This window comes from Idiotropiscis lumnitzeri, chromosome 7, assembly GCF_059441095.1.
Source record: "Idiotropiscis lumnitzeri isolate Australia: NSW breed Sydney's pygmy pipehorse chromosome 7, RoL_Ilum_1.0, whole genome shotgun sequence".
NCBI lineage: Eukaryota > Metazoa > Chordata > Actinopteri > Syngnathiformes > Syngnathidae > Idiotropiscis > Idiotropiscis lumnitzeri.
The window spans coordinates 7,682,563-7,698,886 of NC_142397.1; the positions used below are offsets into that span (position 1 = coordinate 7,682,563).

General features: G+C 41.2%; 1 protein-coding gene across 1 annotated transcript; it reads left to right on the forward strand.

Annotated features, from left to right (window-relative positions):
* The first annotated feature begins 315 nt into the window (after positions 1–315).
* ppp2r1bb (protein phosphatase 2, regulatory subunit A, beta b) lies at positions 316–7,563 on the forward strand. The gene is made up of 15 exons (XM_088301142.1): positions 316–447; positions 1,856–1,946; positions 2,079–2,179; positions 2,392–2,624; positions 2,719–2,866; positions 2,984–3,139; positions 4,083–4,197; positions 4,284–4,354; positions 4,725–4,859; positions 5,474–5,647; positions 5,724–5,784; positions 6,641–6,795; positions 7,022–7,164; positions 7,255–7,346; positions 7,432–7,563. Exons 1-15 carry the CDS (start codon positions 370–372, stop codon positions 7,449–7,451), a joined length of 1,773 nt encoding a protein of 590 aa, XP_088157268.1. The 5' UTR covers positions 316–369; the 3' UTR covers positions 7,452–7,563.
* The last annotated feature ends 8,761 nt before the right edge of the window (positions 7,564–16,324 follow it).

Genomic DNA, 16,324 nt, shown 5'->3' on the forward strand with positions numbered 1-16,324 from the left:
TTATTCGTGTGAAAACAATTATTGGACAATTTATTTTAAGAATTTCAATTGTGATCTGAGAAATGTCCCAATGGGCATCTGATGTCAATTCACATTAATCACATGAAAATCATTCAATTGATGTCATATCGATTTCTCATACGATTGCGTATTTTAAAATAAATGTATTTATTATTTATTTTTTAATGACATGACGATAAATAAACGGAGACTGCTTTTGTTTGCATTCTCATCCTAGTGTGCTGCTTTTGATCGTCATTGGTTTTGAATGAACGGACTTTGAAAGCGAATCAGCTCCTTTATAAATGAGCCGGAAACCCCGTAGTCGGCCATAGTAGCGCCTTTCGCTTCTTCGTCGCGCAATCCAAAATGGCAGGAGCCGATGGAGACGATTCTCTTTACCCCATCGCCGTTCTCATCGACGAACTGCGGAATGAGGACGTTCAGGTGGGCGGCGAGGTCTTCTTTTGACCTTGCAGTTAATAATCGTTTGGGAACGGGAGTCCGTTCGATGACATTTTCCTCATCGCTTGCTAACTAGCTAGCATAGCTAGCTAGCATAAATGCTAATGGGGCCTGTCCTGATTTCTCAACCAGGGGCGCACCCTTGTCTTCGCAATAGTTTGTTTATGATGCCTACTCCAATTAATATTAATTGTATGCGCAAATGGGATGAGTAGTATTTTCAACTAGTTTTTGTTCAACTGTGACAGTTATTAAATAGAATCGGGCGCTCTCCAGTCATTAGCTAGCCTTTGACGTCTTCCCGTATTGATGGTTAGTAACAAGAGCGTTTCATTTTGAGCGAGATGCCGTTTTCGTTTTATGTTGCATACGAATACCTATTACAGTTTAAACGTGTCAATAAGTTACAGTTTGTGTCGCTGTTTTGTTAGTTTTCGCCAGTGGGATTATAACACGATAATAACAGGACATGTACTCTGCTGTTTTCTAAATTGAGACAGTTGACCCTCGCTATTCGCGGAGCTTCGAGACCAACACCTGCCGCGAAGAGTAGACATCCTCTCTAAAATGTTCTCAATTGTCTGTATTAGTAGTTTCCAAGGCTATTTTTAAACAATTCAATGTGATATTTTTAATCATATTTACACCTGCTTGCCAAGAAACTGAAGAAATGTAATGTAGTGAATCCCCCAGCTATTCAGATTCCTTACTTCAAGTATTGGTTGAAAAGATGATTTTTGTGCTCTTTCTATAAGCATGTGACAAGTTGGTGTCTAAGCTAGGGCTGGGTTTAAAAAAAAATCTATTGATTTTAAGCAATTCTTTCATAGCTCACACTGATTCATAAAACCATATATCGATACTCGCATACATGAAGCACATCAAAAGCAGTGAAGTCAGCGCCAACTAGCATGAAGGCTGATGTATTTTTGTTTTAGTCAGGTCACGTTAAATTAAACGCACGTGATCAATTAACTGCATTGTCTTCAATTCTTAATGTAAATATGAATAATTTTATTAATGCACCTCGTTGAAGCAAGAAGTTTGTTCTAATTTTAGCGTTTGTTATTCTAAGAATGCCTTCCATACGAATGTAAAATTAGTACTGCGTGAAATCCTTAATGTAATGAAAAATCTAAATGAATTGTGAATCAAGAATTGAATCGAGCCCTTGTGTATCAAATTGATTTAGGAAATACCCAGCCCTAGTCTAAGATCGCAATGTGATAATTGACGTGTTGGCAATGCAGCTAGAGTGCGAGACTAATCTAATTCTAATATTTTTTGTGAATTAGGCAGGAGCTAAATTTAGCCTAGTTTAACCTACTTTTGGTTTCTGACCTATTAGTTGAGAATCACACCCCAAACGTGCTTCTTTCTCTCTCTCCAGTTGCGACTGAACAGCATCAAGAAGCTGTCCACTATTGCACTGGCTCTCGGTGTGGAACGGACTCGTACTGAGCTCCTTCCTTTCCTCACAGGTAAGCAAAGACCTCATTCCAGCCAATAAAAGCACGTTATGACTCGACGGTCATGTTATCGTCACATGTTCTCAAGAATGGTGTCGTATTTCCAAGTGTGTAAACTCATAAGGGGACTTGTTTCTGCGTTAGACACCATCTACGATGAAGATGAGGTGCTCTTGGCCTTGGCGGAGCAACTTGGCAATTTCACCATGTTGGTGGGAGGCCCAGAATACGTCCACTGTCTCCTGGTACGTTCAATCCCTTCTCGTGTATCATTGAAACAAAACTCAACTATTCCATTTGCGGCCTCGTAATTACTTTAAGACTGGATTTACTCAGCTCGTTCGTTTTTTTTTCCCCGTATGACAGGGTACTAGGACTGAACAAACAAATTTGAAATGGATTAAATGTCTTTCTCATGAATTCATTCTCGCGCTGTCCCCCTTTCCCTGACTCGCAGCCTCCCCTGGAGAGCCTCGCCACAGTGGAGGAGACGGTTGTCCGAGACAAAGCGGTGGAGTCCCTGCGCAAGATCTCCCAGGAGCATTCTCCAGTCGACCTGGAGGTCCATTTTGAGCCCTTGGTCAAGCGTCTGTCCTGCGGTGACTGGTTCACCTCTCGCACATCGGCCTGCGGCCTATTTAGTGTCTGTTACCCGCGCGTCTCCAGCACTGTCAAGGCAGAGATTCGTCAGTAAGTTGAGCGTTTTTTCCACGCAGCCACTCATTCGTTTGGATTCCCAGTGTGTTTCGAACGGTGCTACCTGACAAAATGTGTTGTCTTGCAGGCATTTCCGCACCCTGTGTTCAGACGACACTCCGATGGTCCGTCGTGCTGCCGCTTCAAAACTGGGCGAATTTGCACGAGTGTTGGAGTTGGATTATGTGAGAAGTGACATCATTTCTCTCTTCACGGCTCTGGCCTCGGATGAGCAGGTACCGGCCTCCTTAAACAATTATCAGCTGTACCTGCGATTGTTTTCCTGGTCGCTTCCACTGTCATTTTAAATGTACTCGCCGTGTCAAACTTGTGCGTTCACTTTGCTCCCTCAGGACTCCGTGCGTCTGCTGGCCGTGGAGGCTTGCGTCAGCATTGCCACTCTGCTGCCTCAGGAAGACCTGGAGACCCTGGTGATGCCCACCCTGCGACAGGCCGCCGAGGACAAGTCCTGGAGGGTCCGCTACATGGTGGCTGACAAGTTCTCGGAGGTAAAACTTGACTCGGAACTCAGAATTGACTTGAACGTGAACGGAATAATTGTCAGTCGTGCTGCAGTCGAGATGGCTGCGGTTCGTCGTCTTTGAGTAGAATTCAGCAATGCTGTGCAAGCGCCTCTCGTTGTGAATTTCAATGAGGTCGACCTCGTTGACTTGCGGAATAAGCCCTTTTTCTTGCCGACATTGATTGCCACTGTGCCTAAGTGCTTGTTATGAGATTGCGCTTTGTCAGTCCCATTATGATGAATGTTTACTGGCATCTCGTTTGGATGCTGCTTAGACTCTTTCCTCGCCTCTTAGCTCCTCCCGTCGATGTCAGTTGCTTAAGAGAAATGCAGAAATCTATTCACTGTGTTTGCTTAACTCATTAAAAAATAAATACATTTAAAAAAATGCATTTTTGACGTATTAAGCCGTCAATGAGTTAATGTTACAAGCAATATGAGGCAAAAAAATAAATTGAAAGATCAATTGAGTTGGCTGGGTAGTTGCTGACTACAGTTGGTTGAGCTTACTGACTCCCTTAAAAGGTGCCACAACTTGATCATTTTTTTATAATTCTTTACAAATATTTAGCAAGCAAGGATGCTTGATGTTTTACAACCTTGTGTTAGTTCAATATATATTTTGTTCAAAATCATTAAATGTCTAGACTCGATCTTGACTGAATAATCGGCCAATGTTAGCACTTTTCGAATAACACATTTCGGCCTTGTGCACCTGCAATATTTCCAACATTATTGACTGCACGTAAACGTACGCATTTTTGTAAGCATTAAGGGACAAAAAAGAAGTTATTTTATACATTATTTTTTAATTAATCCAAGAGTGGAAATTTATTCTGTCGGATTCTGCATCTGCTTAAAAAAAGGGATGTCATCTTGTGTGATATTAATGCTCATCAGTTATTTTTATTTTATTTATTTTTTTTTAGCTTCAAAAAGCAGTGGGTCCAGAAATCACCAAGAATGACCTGGTCCCAGCGTTCCAAAACCTTCTCAAGGACTGCGAAGCCGAGGTCCGTGCCGCTGCCGCGAACAAAGTCAAAGGTCAGTCGGCGAATGCGCGTTATCTTCGCAATATCGCGGCTTCGTCACTTAAATTTCGGACTGAGTGTTGATCGTCTTCTTGTTAGAATTCTGTGAGAACCTCCCAGAGGACAATCGTGAGCAGATCATCATGACTCACATCCTACCCTGCGTCAAGGTAAAAAAAAAAGAAGTCATTTCCAGGTGAACTTAAGACGGCATTTGTCATAAAGTGAGTGCGAAAGGACGTGTCTTTTTACAGCCCTCCTCTTAACTTTTTACGAGCTTTGCTGACACCTAGAAGAAACATTTTTTTTTTTTTTGTGGCGCTCAGGAATTCTTAAGAGGACAACATAAGGACAAAGCGGCTTTTTGTACTGTTTTCAAACAGCAGGGGGCACTGTTTACTACATTCATGTATAAACCAGTTGACGCTGTAATTCAGCTCGGTCTGCTTTTGCATAATTTAGGAATTCAAATCTTCATCTGTAATTATTTGTTTGGACTGCATCTCATTTCCCAACTCATGCTTTGTGTTCTGTGCACAGGAGCTGGTTTCAGACACCAACCAACATGTGAAGTCAGCGCTGGCCTTGGTCATTATGGGCCTTTCTGCCATCCTGGGCAAAGATAACACAATAGAACATTTACTGCCTCTCTTCCTGGCTCAGCTCAAGGACGAGGTAAAGGAAATGAACTTTTTCTTTCTTTTTCTACTTCTTCCCCGAACCGCACTGCCTGCAGCCTGTTTATCGTCACATCATTTTGTACAGGCATACTTTGCCCGAACACTTTTTATTTATTTTTTTAAACCAAAAAAAACGAGTAGCATCTTCTGTCGCTTTGTCCAAACACTAGTGCAGGTTATCCTACAAATGTTTTGGATGAGTTGAAACTGTCATGTGCATTTCTGCTTTGCTCAGTCCTATTTAAAGTTGGCCCAATTTCTTGTCGGCGCAAAACAAGAGCAAGACTGGCTAATTAGATTAGTCTCCAAACACCGACAGCTTTGACATACTGAACTTCAATAATTTGAGGTGAAGCTCTCGCAGGGCCTTTTTTAAAATTTAATTTTTTATTTCATTTTATTTTTTTATAAATTTTTTTTTTAAGTACAGTGTTTTTTTTTTATATCCATTTTAAGCCTGGCAACTCTGGTTGTTCATTATTTAGAGCGATGCAAACTTTTGACATGAATGAAAACTACAAATTGTATCATCCAATTACTTTTTATATTTGTATATAACCATAATTGAAAACAAAAAGAAAAGGCTTTTGAACTTCCGTGTGTCCGCAGTGCCCCGAGGTGCGTCTCAACATCATCTCCAACCTGGACTGTGTCAACGAGGTCATCGGCATCCGTCAGTTGTCCCAGTCGCTCCTGCCAGCCATTGTGGAGCTGGCCGAGGATGCCAAGTGGAGAGTCCGCCTGGCCATCATCGAGTACATGCCCCTGTTGGCGGGTCAGCTGGTGAGTCACACCCCAAAGCCCCCCAAAAAAAAAAAATAAATAAAATGTTTGATTTGACTTGTCTCTGTCTGCTTAGGGTGTGGAGTTCTTCGATGAGAAGCTCAACACTCTTTGCATGGCCTGGCTGATTGACCACGGTAAGGCGCTTGCAGCCGTCACAAACGGAGCACGATCCGTTCCATACCCTCATTTAAGACGACCCCTTTTGAAAAGAAAGGTTCACATAAAACGGTGCATGTGCACTTACAAGCAGCAACAATTGATGTAGTGAGCAGCGTGAACGATACATTGTCCATCAGCACGTTGCGTTGGTTGATGGAAAGGCGGCGCGTAGCCGACGCCGCTCCGCACGCGAGAACATTGTTTTTTGTTTCAAGTGTTGAGGGCTTTCTTTCTCTCCCGTTTTCCCCCGTTAGAAATGTGTGATTGAGGACAAAGGGCCAGCTGCATTACATCATTGGAATGTTGTGAGTGTCTGGGGGGGGTCGGGTTAGGGCCGGGCTTCTGTTACATAAGAAAGCACGCGCACACGCCAGAATGCTTTCATCGCTGACTTCATGCGATCGTTTTAGCACCTCCACCATTTGGGGTGCATTTTTTTTTTAACGCCTTTACTACACTCAAGTCAGCTCGCGACTGACTGCATGAGTCGTCCGACTAAACGGAAACATTTTGAATAAATCATTTGGGTCATTTTCCTGACGGGAAGCTTCACTTTCTTTGCGTTTTCTTTCTCCCGTTCTGCACTTGTAATGTTTTCAATCACGACAGGTTCAGAAGTGCAAAGTGCGCACTTGGCCAGGTGAGGAGTTTTGAGCACGCCACTTTGGGTCACAGATGTTATCAAATCTGAGAACAAAAAGAGAATCTCGTGTTAGAGCACAGGCCGGGCACATTTCCTCAAAGAGGACGACGTTCCGAAACGGTGCCGTTCCTCACAAATGAAAGATCCGAGCACGAAGGTCATCTGGCTTTGGTGTTGTGGTCGTGCAGTGTACGCCATCCGTGAGGCCGCCACCTGTAACCTGATGAAGCTGGTGGAGAGGTTTGGAGCCGAGTGGGCGCAGAACACCATCGTGCCAAAGGTTCTGGGCATGGCCAACGACCCCAATTACCTCCACAGGATGACGACGCTGTTCTGCATCAACGTGAGTCACGCGCGCGTACGCCCTCACAGTCTCACAGTCTGAGGAAGCCGCAATCTAAAAAAAAAAAACTTTTATTCCACATGCTGTAGTTTTTTTGTTCTTGACCTGAGGTAGGTGCTTCCAAAATAAGGCCTCTTGAGTTTAGAATTTTAGGCGTAAAGTCTCATTCACATCCTTGCCGATTTTTGTTTCGCTTCAGGCCGTACGTGCTTTTCATATTTCTCAGGCTCTGTCGGAAGCGTGCGGTCAGGACATCACCACCAAGCAGATGCTTCCAGTGGTCCTTAAGATGTCCAACGACCAGGTGGCCAACGTGCGCTTCAACGTCGCCAAATCTCTACAGAAGATCGGACCCATCCTGGACGGCAGGTAAATCGCTGCTGCCGTCACAATCGGCGAAACGCGGCAATCGCGCGTTGGCCGCCGCTCGCTTGACCGCCCGCCATTTTGTGTCATCAGCACGCTGCGGGATGAAGTCAAGCCGGTGCTGGAGAAGCTGGCCACTGATACGGACATGGATGTCAAGTACTTCGCCCAGGAGGCCATCAGTGGTGAGCAACATAAAATTTGCCGTCTATTCCGTTTGCAATGATGACAATATCGCTCCAAATATTTTTTTATTTCCTCTCCCTCCAGTCTTGCCCTGGCATAAGTGAAGCAACGCGTCTCAGCTCGACCCTTTTACAAGATATTTATTGATGTTCCAGATCAATGGCTAACTGTATAGACCGATCCGATAACTTTGATTCCCCCCCCCCCCCCCCCCCCCCCCCCCCCCCCCGCCTCTCCATTTTCCTCCTTCAAGCTCGCTCGCTGTAAACGGATGCTTCACCGTCAATGTCAATCAAGTGGTGCATGCTGACTTTAGTGTTACTCGCTAGCTAGGCATTTCTGAGCCCCATCGGCCCCTCTCACATTCCTCCTTTTTAATTTGGGGATTTTTTTTTTCTACTTCATTGTTTTTGTAACATCAACGTGTGGCATTCAAAGGCGACGTGTTCTTATCTTAGCCTCACTTGTCTTGTTGCCCCCAAATTCTTGCCCAAGGGTGCTCATAAAAGAAGCGGGCGGTGTCTTGAACTCCTTTAACTGTACACCGGGGATGGGCAAACGAGAGCATTTGGTCCGGCCCGCCATGCAATTGTAAAAAAAAAACAAATGAAACCTCAAAAGCGGGCCCTTGGAGGACTTTCTAAAATGGTTCCTCGCAGCTGCTGTTTGTCAACTTGGCGCAGTACAGTTGATTCCTAACAAGATGCTCAAAAACATCTATGGCCTGTAACTATGACGTCTTACTGCTTCTGGAATGCCGGTTGACTTCCATCTTGTAGTGGCGTAATGTTGACTTGAATGGAGGGGGAAAAAAATCTCTTTGCCAAGAAAATTGATTTTTGACAATTGGCCACCTAATAAAAAGTCCCAGAATGTGTTTGTCTCCCAAGCTTGTCAAAGTTTGCTTTCTACATAAAACCACTTTCCAAAGGCTTGATGAGCTTGCAAAGGGGAGCAACTAGAATATTTTTTAAAGGGTCAAGGTGGGCTTGAGTGAGTAATATTTGGTATGATGTTCATTACAATGTGATTTCAAATTTCTTTTTTTTTCAAGTGAGGCTTCCAACCTTTTTTTTGGGGGGGGGGGCAGGTGGCTTGACAAGACATTTTGTGCACCATTTGATGACCTGTGTGGTTTTTATTGTTCTTTTCAGTGCTTCACACACTTGATGCTGTTCTACTGTATCTTCATCTGAATAAAGTAACAAAGAACACGGTTTTGTCTCTCACATCTTTTTAACTAACACTAAAAATGAGCAGGAAGTTGGAGACCAAAATGACAACGTGCACATCTGCATCTTAAAAAAAAAAAAAAGTGGCCCTTGAGCCCAAACATTTACTCCCACCTGCATAACTCTGCAGTGTGTACTCAACATGATGCCGAGTGCACGTTCCGATCTCAGCTGTGGAGATGAAAGCTGGTGTCCAGTTGGAAGTCTGTCAGAACAAAGCAACAAGTCCAGCTGACACCTGCGTTCAACTTTGTTTAGCCTCCGTCTTCGCTTCTGTCTTGGGGAGCGGCGCAACAGTGAGGCCTCATCGGGTTGCCTTCTTCTGTTCTTTTACAACTTCCTGAGCTTCCTGGCACAAATGCGTATGCAGGGTCAGTTGAAGGATAAATTACTCAGAGGAAAAATTATGCATTGTCTTTTAATTTGGAACGACGACAATCAACAGGAGTGCAATGAAAATTTGGCCAAATTTATTGAAATTGTCCTTTTAATGTAATGTGTCACTATGCAGTGAAAAGATGTCTTTTGAGATCCAAGTTGTAAAATTAAAAAGCTCGCCTTCATCTGGGAAAATGTGATTATTCGGCTGGTCGATTTAATTGCCCGAAATGAGCTCTGTGCTCTGATTTATTTGCCTTTTTTAACACACTAAGGAATTGCAAAAAAAAAAAAAAAAAATTATTTTCACTCTGTAAATGCCAGGACAAAGAATTGTAAAACAAATCTTTATTGTGTGCATCAACCAACTTTTTTTTTTTTCAATTCTGCCAAATCAGTATCGGCCTAAAAAAATCCATATTCTTTTTTCCTCCTCCCCCCAAAAAAGCTCCGTTATGTCACCCAGTCTTTCGTTCGTCTTCTTCTCTTCTTCTTCTGCTGCTGCAGCAGCATTGCGATGCACTTGACTTGTCTGCTGCACATCAGCACATTTTGCCGACGTGCGAGGCGAGCACCTTGGGGAGCAGCCCGGAGGCATGAGGATGCATCTCAAACACATGCATGAGGAGGAGTGAAGGTGTATGACACTTGATCATCTTTCCTTACGCGTGTGGAATGTGGACGACGCTTTTCTAAAATCGCAGTCTTAATGTTCACGAAAAAGGAAGATGACGTGGAAGGAAAAGAGCCCGCTTTTATTCGGAAGCCGTTATTTTGAGCAGGCGCAGCAGCAGACAGCCGTGAGGGGTCCTGACGTCAACGAAGCTGCCTCCCAGGAGTGGGACACTTTTACTTTCCAGTGGAACGAGTCGAGCAAAGCCTGCGCACGCACAATCGCGTGCACGCCCGCTCACACACAAGCTAAACAGAAATAGGGATGCTCTGTTCTCTGTTGGAGGCACATGACCAGCATCAGTCAAGGAAAAGATGGCTCACATTATGCTTTCGGTGACCTTGAAAGGCAGATGTGCGTGTGTATGAGGGAGATTTATGTTTTTAGGTACTGTCATAAACCCCTCATGACGCCCCCCAAAAAACAAAACAAAATAATGATCAGACAAATGAAAAAACTAAAGGAGATGCGAAGTTAGCGGGTAATAAAGTGTTGCACTTGTAACGCAAAGCACTCAGTGCTCAAATCACCTTTCCCCATTGAAATGAATGGCAATTAGATTAATCGGTTCCAGTGTGGCCCCATACAAGAAAGTGCTTTGTAATGTTTTTTTTTTGTTTTGTTTTTTTAATGATGCACCAGCAGATTTATTTGTCTCGCACATTTCACAATGCACAAGCAGACACAACATCTTCAAGCATTTACAAACAGAACAGTTAATGAGTTTCAGAGGAAAAGCAACATGGACAACATTTAAACACATTAAAAAAGAACTATAAAAAAAAAGAAAACATTTTGAAAGTAAACAAAAGAGTTCTAAAATGACTAAAAGGGGGAAAGATTTGAAAAAGACCTCGATCAAAGGTGTAATAAGGGAAATAGCGCTCTATAATATTTGACTTCATAAAAATAATAATGGCCTAATTTAAGATAATAAAAATATTTGAACCGTTTGTGCATCATGCTGACGACAAGAAAAAAAATGTTTGTTTTTTTGTTGTCATTTATGACATTTTATTGGGACTTAATTAGCGTGTCCAATTTTAATGTTGCGCATTTCTAACTTTCATAGCATCTTATTGTGTTGTTGTGTTTGTGTTGATTACTTTCTGCAATTACAAGTTGTGCAAGTACAGACTGTGTGGGCCCAACCAATCATTCCTTTATACTAGGAGAGAAGAGCAATATTTACAGTGGCAAGGAGACGGAACGTAGCACATGCAGATACAACATGCACCATATGACTTTTCATGTGTCCGAGACCTCAGGGCTTGAAAATGCATTCACACAAACAATACAGCCTATCTTAAAGTACGCAGTGCTATACTGTACGAGCTTGACTCAGTTTAGAACTTGTGATGGCTCTCTCGACCAACAAGTGCAATCATTCTTTAACTGGCTCAATCATTCAAAGACATTTTGAAGAAAAACTGAAAACGTTTTTTTTTTTTAATTATGTTACATCAGATAGTAGGAGTGGCCTATACACTTAAAAGTGTATATACACGGCATTCTGCTTAAGATAGTGTGTGCGTAATATGAGTTAAGCAGTAAATTCCACCCGTTTTTGTCCATTTTAGCGGGCGGCCATTTTGTTATATTCGTCGACTGAAAATGACATCACAGGGACAAAAAAGGGAAAACTTAAAATCTTTAAAATTCTTTTCTGACGTGATTCAAGTGATTGCATCGGTTTGAGTGATTAACACCATTCTGGCAGAAAACATTGAACAAATCTGAAAAAGGAGAGGACTGAGCTGTGTTGGTGGTCAGAGCAATTAGCTTGATGACATTTCTACTTAGTCATGTTGCGCTCCCTTTTTTCGCTTTTGTCGACTGGATGCTAAAACAGCTTCAGAATGAACCAAATGATTTAATATGAGGGAAAAAAGAATAAAATCCCATTTGAGAAAAAAAAAACAGGTGACGCGTGATTGGCCATTACCTGAACACTGACCGAAGTGACAAAATGGCCGCCCCTCGAGATGGCTAAAAATGGGCGCATTTTGCTGCTTAACTCATATTCCACAAAAGTAATTATTAATCAGAATGCTAGTCTAGACTAGCGAAGGCGCATTATGCTAACACCTGCTAGGCTAAGCTAACGCTATCAGTCATAACAGTAATTAAGTAATTAAAAAGCAAAAAAAAAAATGCTGGATAACAAAGCTGATCTTTCTGCAAAAGAAGGGCGTTTATCACAAGCAAAATTCAAGTCTGCTGGCTGCACTGATTAGGCTGAGTGATTACTGCACAGGTGTGCCTTAGACACATTTATTTTATTATTCATCATTATATATTTTTTTCCCATTCCTGGCACTGGTTTGTGGAGTAGAGTGACTTGTGACTTGCGTCCATCTGCTGGTCAGTACGTGTTTGCTTGTTCTCGAGAAATGTGTGTGTGCGTGTGTGTGCGTGTGTTTACATTCCTACATGCAGCGCCACCTTCCATGACGAGATGATTTCATGTAAACTCTCACTGATAATCCTCAGCATGTACTTTGTATTATGTATTTACGTCACATCCAGTAAAGTATAAAGCAAAAGTGCACTGACTCATTTCTACGTGAGTGTTAATCACTTGAGCCCTTGAGCCTTATTAATGTCCCCTTTTTTTTTTTTTTTAAATGAACTGCAGAGCTCTAATCCGGATTCTCACCCCCCCCTCTCATTTTCTTGGTGGCAAAGACGCAGTTGGATGTTGTCATGCCTCTCCCTCGTTGCCATGACAACCGCTGATGTCATCGCACCATACTTTGACCTGATCTGTGATTGTGGTGTGTGTTTTAGAGAGGCGAGTGTGGTGGGGCGAGGAGGAGAGGGGGGGGGGGGGCTGTCGGTACGCTGCTGTTTGAATTGTGCCTTTTCTTCTTATCGGCTTTGCACTGTAGGCAACACTTCAAATGAAAATATGGACCGTGTCATAACAAGTCAGGAGCTGTATCAAAAATTCTATTTTTAAAAATGAAAGAATAAAGGTTTGTTTTGATCGGCTAACCAAACTAAAGACATTTTTTTTTTGGTCATGTGGTTGTTGAGTGTACATAATCGAATAAAAATAATAATTGTAATAAAATTCATCGGAAGTTGATGCACTCATCTAAAAACTTCATTTTGTTGTTGCATTTGATCATTTTAGGCGTCAGTTTGTCGCAAATTCAAGTTAGAATAGCCCCAATTTTTCTATTCCGGGAGTTTATTTTTCTCTTCAGTTTCCACAAAATGTCAACTTTTTGTCACCTAATTATGACTTCTTTTGAGATATTGCTGCTGCTTATAAAATGATATCTTTACTCTCGTCAAAAGATAAATTACTTTAAATAAAATCCTGTTGATATGCAGATACAAAAATAAAGAAGAAATGTTGACATTTTTGATTACTTAGTTTTCTCCACAGAATGTTAACGCCACAAAATACATGCAACACAAAAAGTGACTTTAATACGTTCAACCTTTAAAAAAAATTACTGTCACATTTGTAATGCGACAAAGCCATAAATGTATTTTATTACCTTCGGTGTAACCTTTTCATTGTTTCTTTGTCGCGATCTGCAAGGACTCGCGAGGTTTTACAGCCTTCTCGCGCAGCGTTCACTTTGACCGACGTTCCTAATCTGCTTGCTTGTCCTTTGAATTCTGACAGCCGTCATATACCAAGCTGAAAGCACGGCAGTAAAAAAAAAAAGGCAATCCAGATCAATTTATTGTTATTGTAAGAGTGAGGAGCATCGACTCTTTGTCCTTCACACTTGACGGAGCAAATTCCCACGAAAAGCCAGACAGCGTCTCGCTTTTCCGTGACGAGGTCGGGTCAGCCGCCACCTCATCTGCGTGTCGTCTCGTGGATTAGCTCTTCTTGATCAAAAAAAAAAAAAATAAATAAAATAAAATAAAAAATAAAGCTCTTCTTGATCAAATGAGAGCAGAGCACATCGTCACCTTCCATCCACATGTTGGAAGAACACAAATCGCTCAGTACATCCTTTAGAATGAAATCAAGTTCAATTTGAAACCTAATTTCCATTTTAGCATTACTCGAATTACGGTAACAGGGTTGCAAATCAATTTTGAAGTTCATGCTAAGCATGTTAGCTGCTCTGCTGACAGTTCAAGAACAAACTTGGCTATGGTGGCTAGTGATGGGAAAATGAAGCTCCAAATTTGCTTCATAAAACACTTGTTGTATTTTTGAGTCCTCTAGATGGCACTGTTGTTGTCAAGTCGGTGTGCTTTCAGCCCAATGTTGATCAGAGAGCGCCATCTACAGGAGTCCAAAAATATTACAACTGGTTCACGGAGCAGATTTGAAGCTTCATTTACCCATCACTAATGGTGGCTATAGAAAGTCTACACACCCCTGTTCAAATGCGCAGGTTTGGTGGTACAAAGAAAGAACAGAATTGAGCAGTTCGGAACAGCTGAAAATAAGTCTGTGTTAGTGCAAGAAAACAACAAAAAAGGCGGGAAAAGCTTACTTGAACACCCGAACTTTATTTGGGGTTAAACCACCTTAAATTGTGTATACTTTTTATTTCCACTGTATATATTAAAAAAAGGGAAAACTTAAAATCTTTAAATCTCTTTTCTGACGTGATTCAAGTGATTGCATTGGTTTGAGTGATTCACTCCATTCTGGCAGAAAACATTGAACAAATCTGAAAAAGGAGAGGACTGAGCTGTGTTGGTGGTCAGAGCAATTAGCTTGATGTCATTTCTTCTGAGTCATGTCTCCCTTTTTTCGCTTTTGTCGACTGGATGCTAAAACAGCTTCAGAATGAACCAAATGATTTAATATGAGGGGAAAAAAGAAAATCCCATTTGAGAAAAAAAAGGTAATTTAAACTCGGTTTTATTTGCTATATTTGATGAGACAAGAGAAAAACAAATTTAGGGAGCGCTCCAGAGATATTTGAAATTTGAAATAGTGGATTTGGCAATTGCTTTTACTTGCCCTACAGCTAAATTTTGTCCCGGGAAAACGGTAATATAATACAACTAATAAAATAAAATATGAACATGATTGTGAGTGTTCAGCAGTTGTATACGCAAAATGCGCTCTATGAATCAAGTTGTATCGTAGACAAGGAAGACATCACACCCAATAAGCTGTTCAATAACAATTTTTTTTTAATCTCAACAGCAAGTTAGCTTATGTGTGGTCGACAACAATGAGAGCAAATATAGAAAAGTCGATTTTATGTTGTTGTTTCACCAGCAGGGATTCAAGTGGGCGGGGCATGTGTGCGTGAAATGAATGTGTCGTATCCACGACGACTGTCCTCATGACTTCAGTCTTGACAAATATATTGCTAGAATACTTTTGACACGTGCGGCCACCGAGCCAACAAGTTTAAAAAATAAACATTGTTAAAAGTCACGAAAGATGGCGGTGGCTCATACTGGCAAAATCTTTGAGGGACTTTGGTTTCTTTTTTTTTTTGTACCTTTGTAGAAACTGTTTCTACTTACTTGAGTGGGGGGTTGTGTCACATGGCAAAACAAACGCTAACCATGATAAATCATCACCATCATTGAAATGTCAAAAGTAAAAGGCACACAGAAATACAAACGCTACCAGGTGGCTCTAATTAACGCTCATTTGTACACTTTTTCAAAAGAAATGTGAGTTCATGTCATCCACCTGTCGTGATACGGCAAACCTGAGGCACCTGGCAAGATGTCGACAACAATTCAGTACTTTGCACACTCTTTTATGGTCGCAATGCATTGTGGACCGTGGCGTCTTGTCGTTATTGCTGGCGGTCCCAATTTATTACTGTCGCCATGGCAACGTGAGGGGCGAAAATGGGACTTTTAACTCACGAGAAACTTGAGTGTTACTTATAGTGTTAATTCATGAAAAATGAAAATAAAAAATATAGAGGGACTCGTCGATTAAATTCAACATTTGTGGGGGAGTACCAAGGAATATTAGGGCCAATCTAAAACATGTAAATTCGCAACAATAAAGTCAAAATGTGAGGAAAAAGTGCGCAATAGTTGTAATTTTATAAAAAAAAAAAAAAAAAGTGGTAAGGTGTCGACAAAGTTGTCATTTTTAATGTGTCAGTGATACATTTTTGGATTTTAAATAGTGAATGGTAAAATTGTAACGTTCTAAGAATATTTCAGGGAAAAAGTCACAATTTTACGAGAATAATTGTAATATGAAAAACAGTTGAAACCTTAAGTGAATGTCAAAATTGGAATCTTACAAGGACAATAAAGTCGTAAATTTGAGATTTAAAAAAAAAAGTCAGAATGTGAACAAGTTAAAAACTAACAAAATTGTCCCGTTTACTAGAATCGTACTAATGTCAATAGTTGTAATTTTAATGAGTGCGCGTCAAAATTTGAACGTTTAAAAATAGTTGGCAAAAAAAGAGAGTCCTTATTTTTTTTCCATGAGTAGTCGTGATGACAAAGCTGCAATTTTAACGAATGTCAAAAATTGTGACGTTACCACGGTTGTGAAAAAAAATTGTGATTTGGGGAGGTTAGTAGTAAGATCATTAAGCCAATTTAATAAGTGAAATTCAAAGTGAGGAAAATAAAGTTGTGATTTTGTGAATAATATGACTATTAAGTAACTTCCCTTGAATTTTCTTCTCATGAAACTATGCGTTTTTAATCACAACCTTTTTTTTTTTTTTAATATTCCAAATGTACTAATTTATTGTAAACAACCACTTCA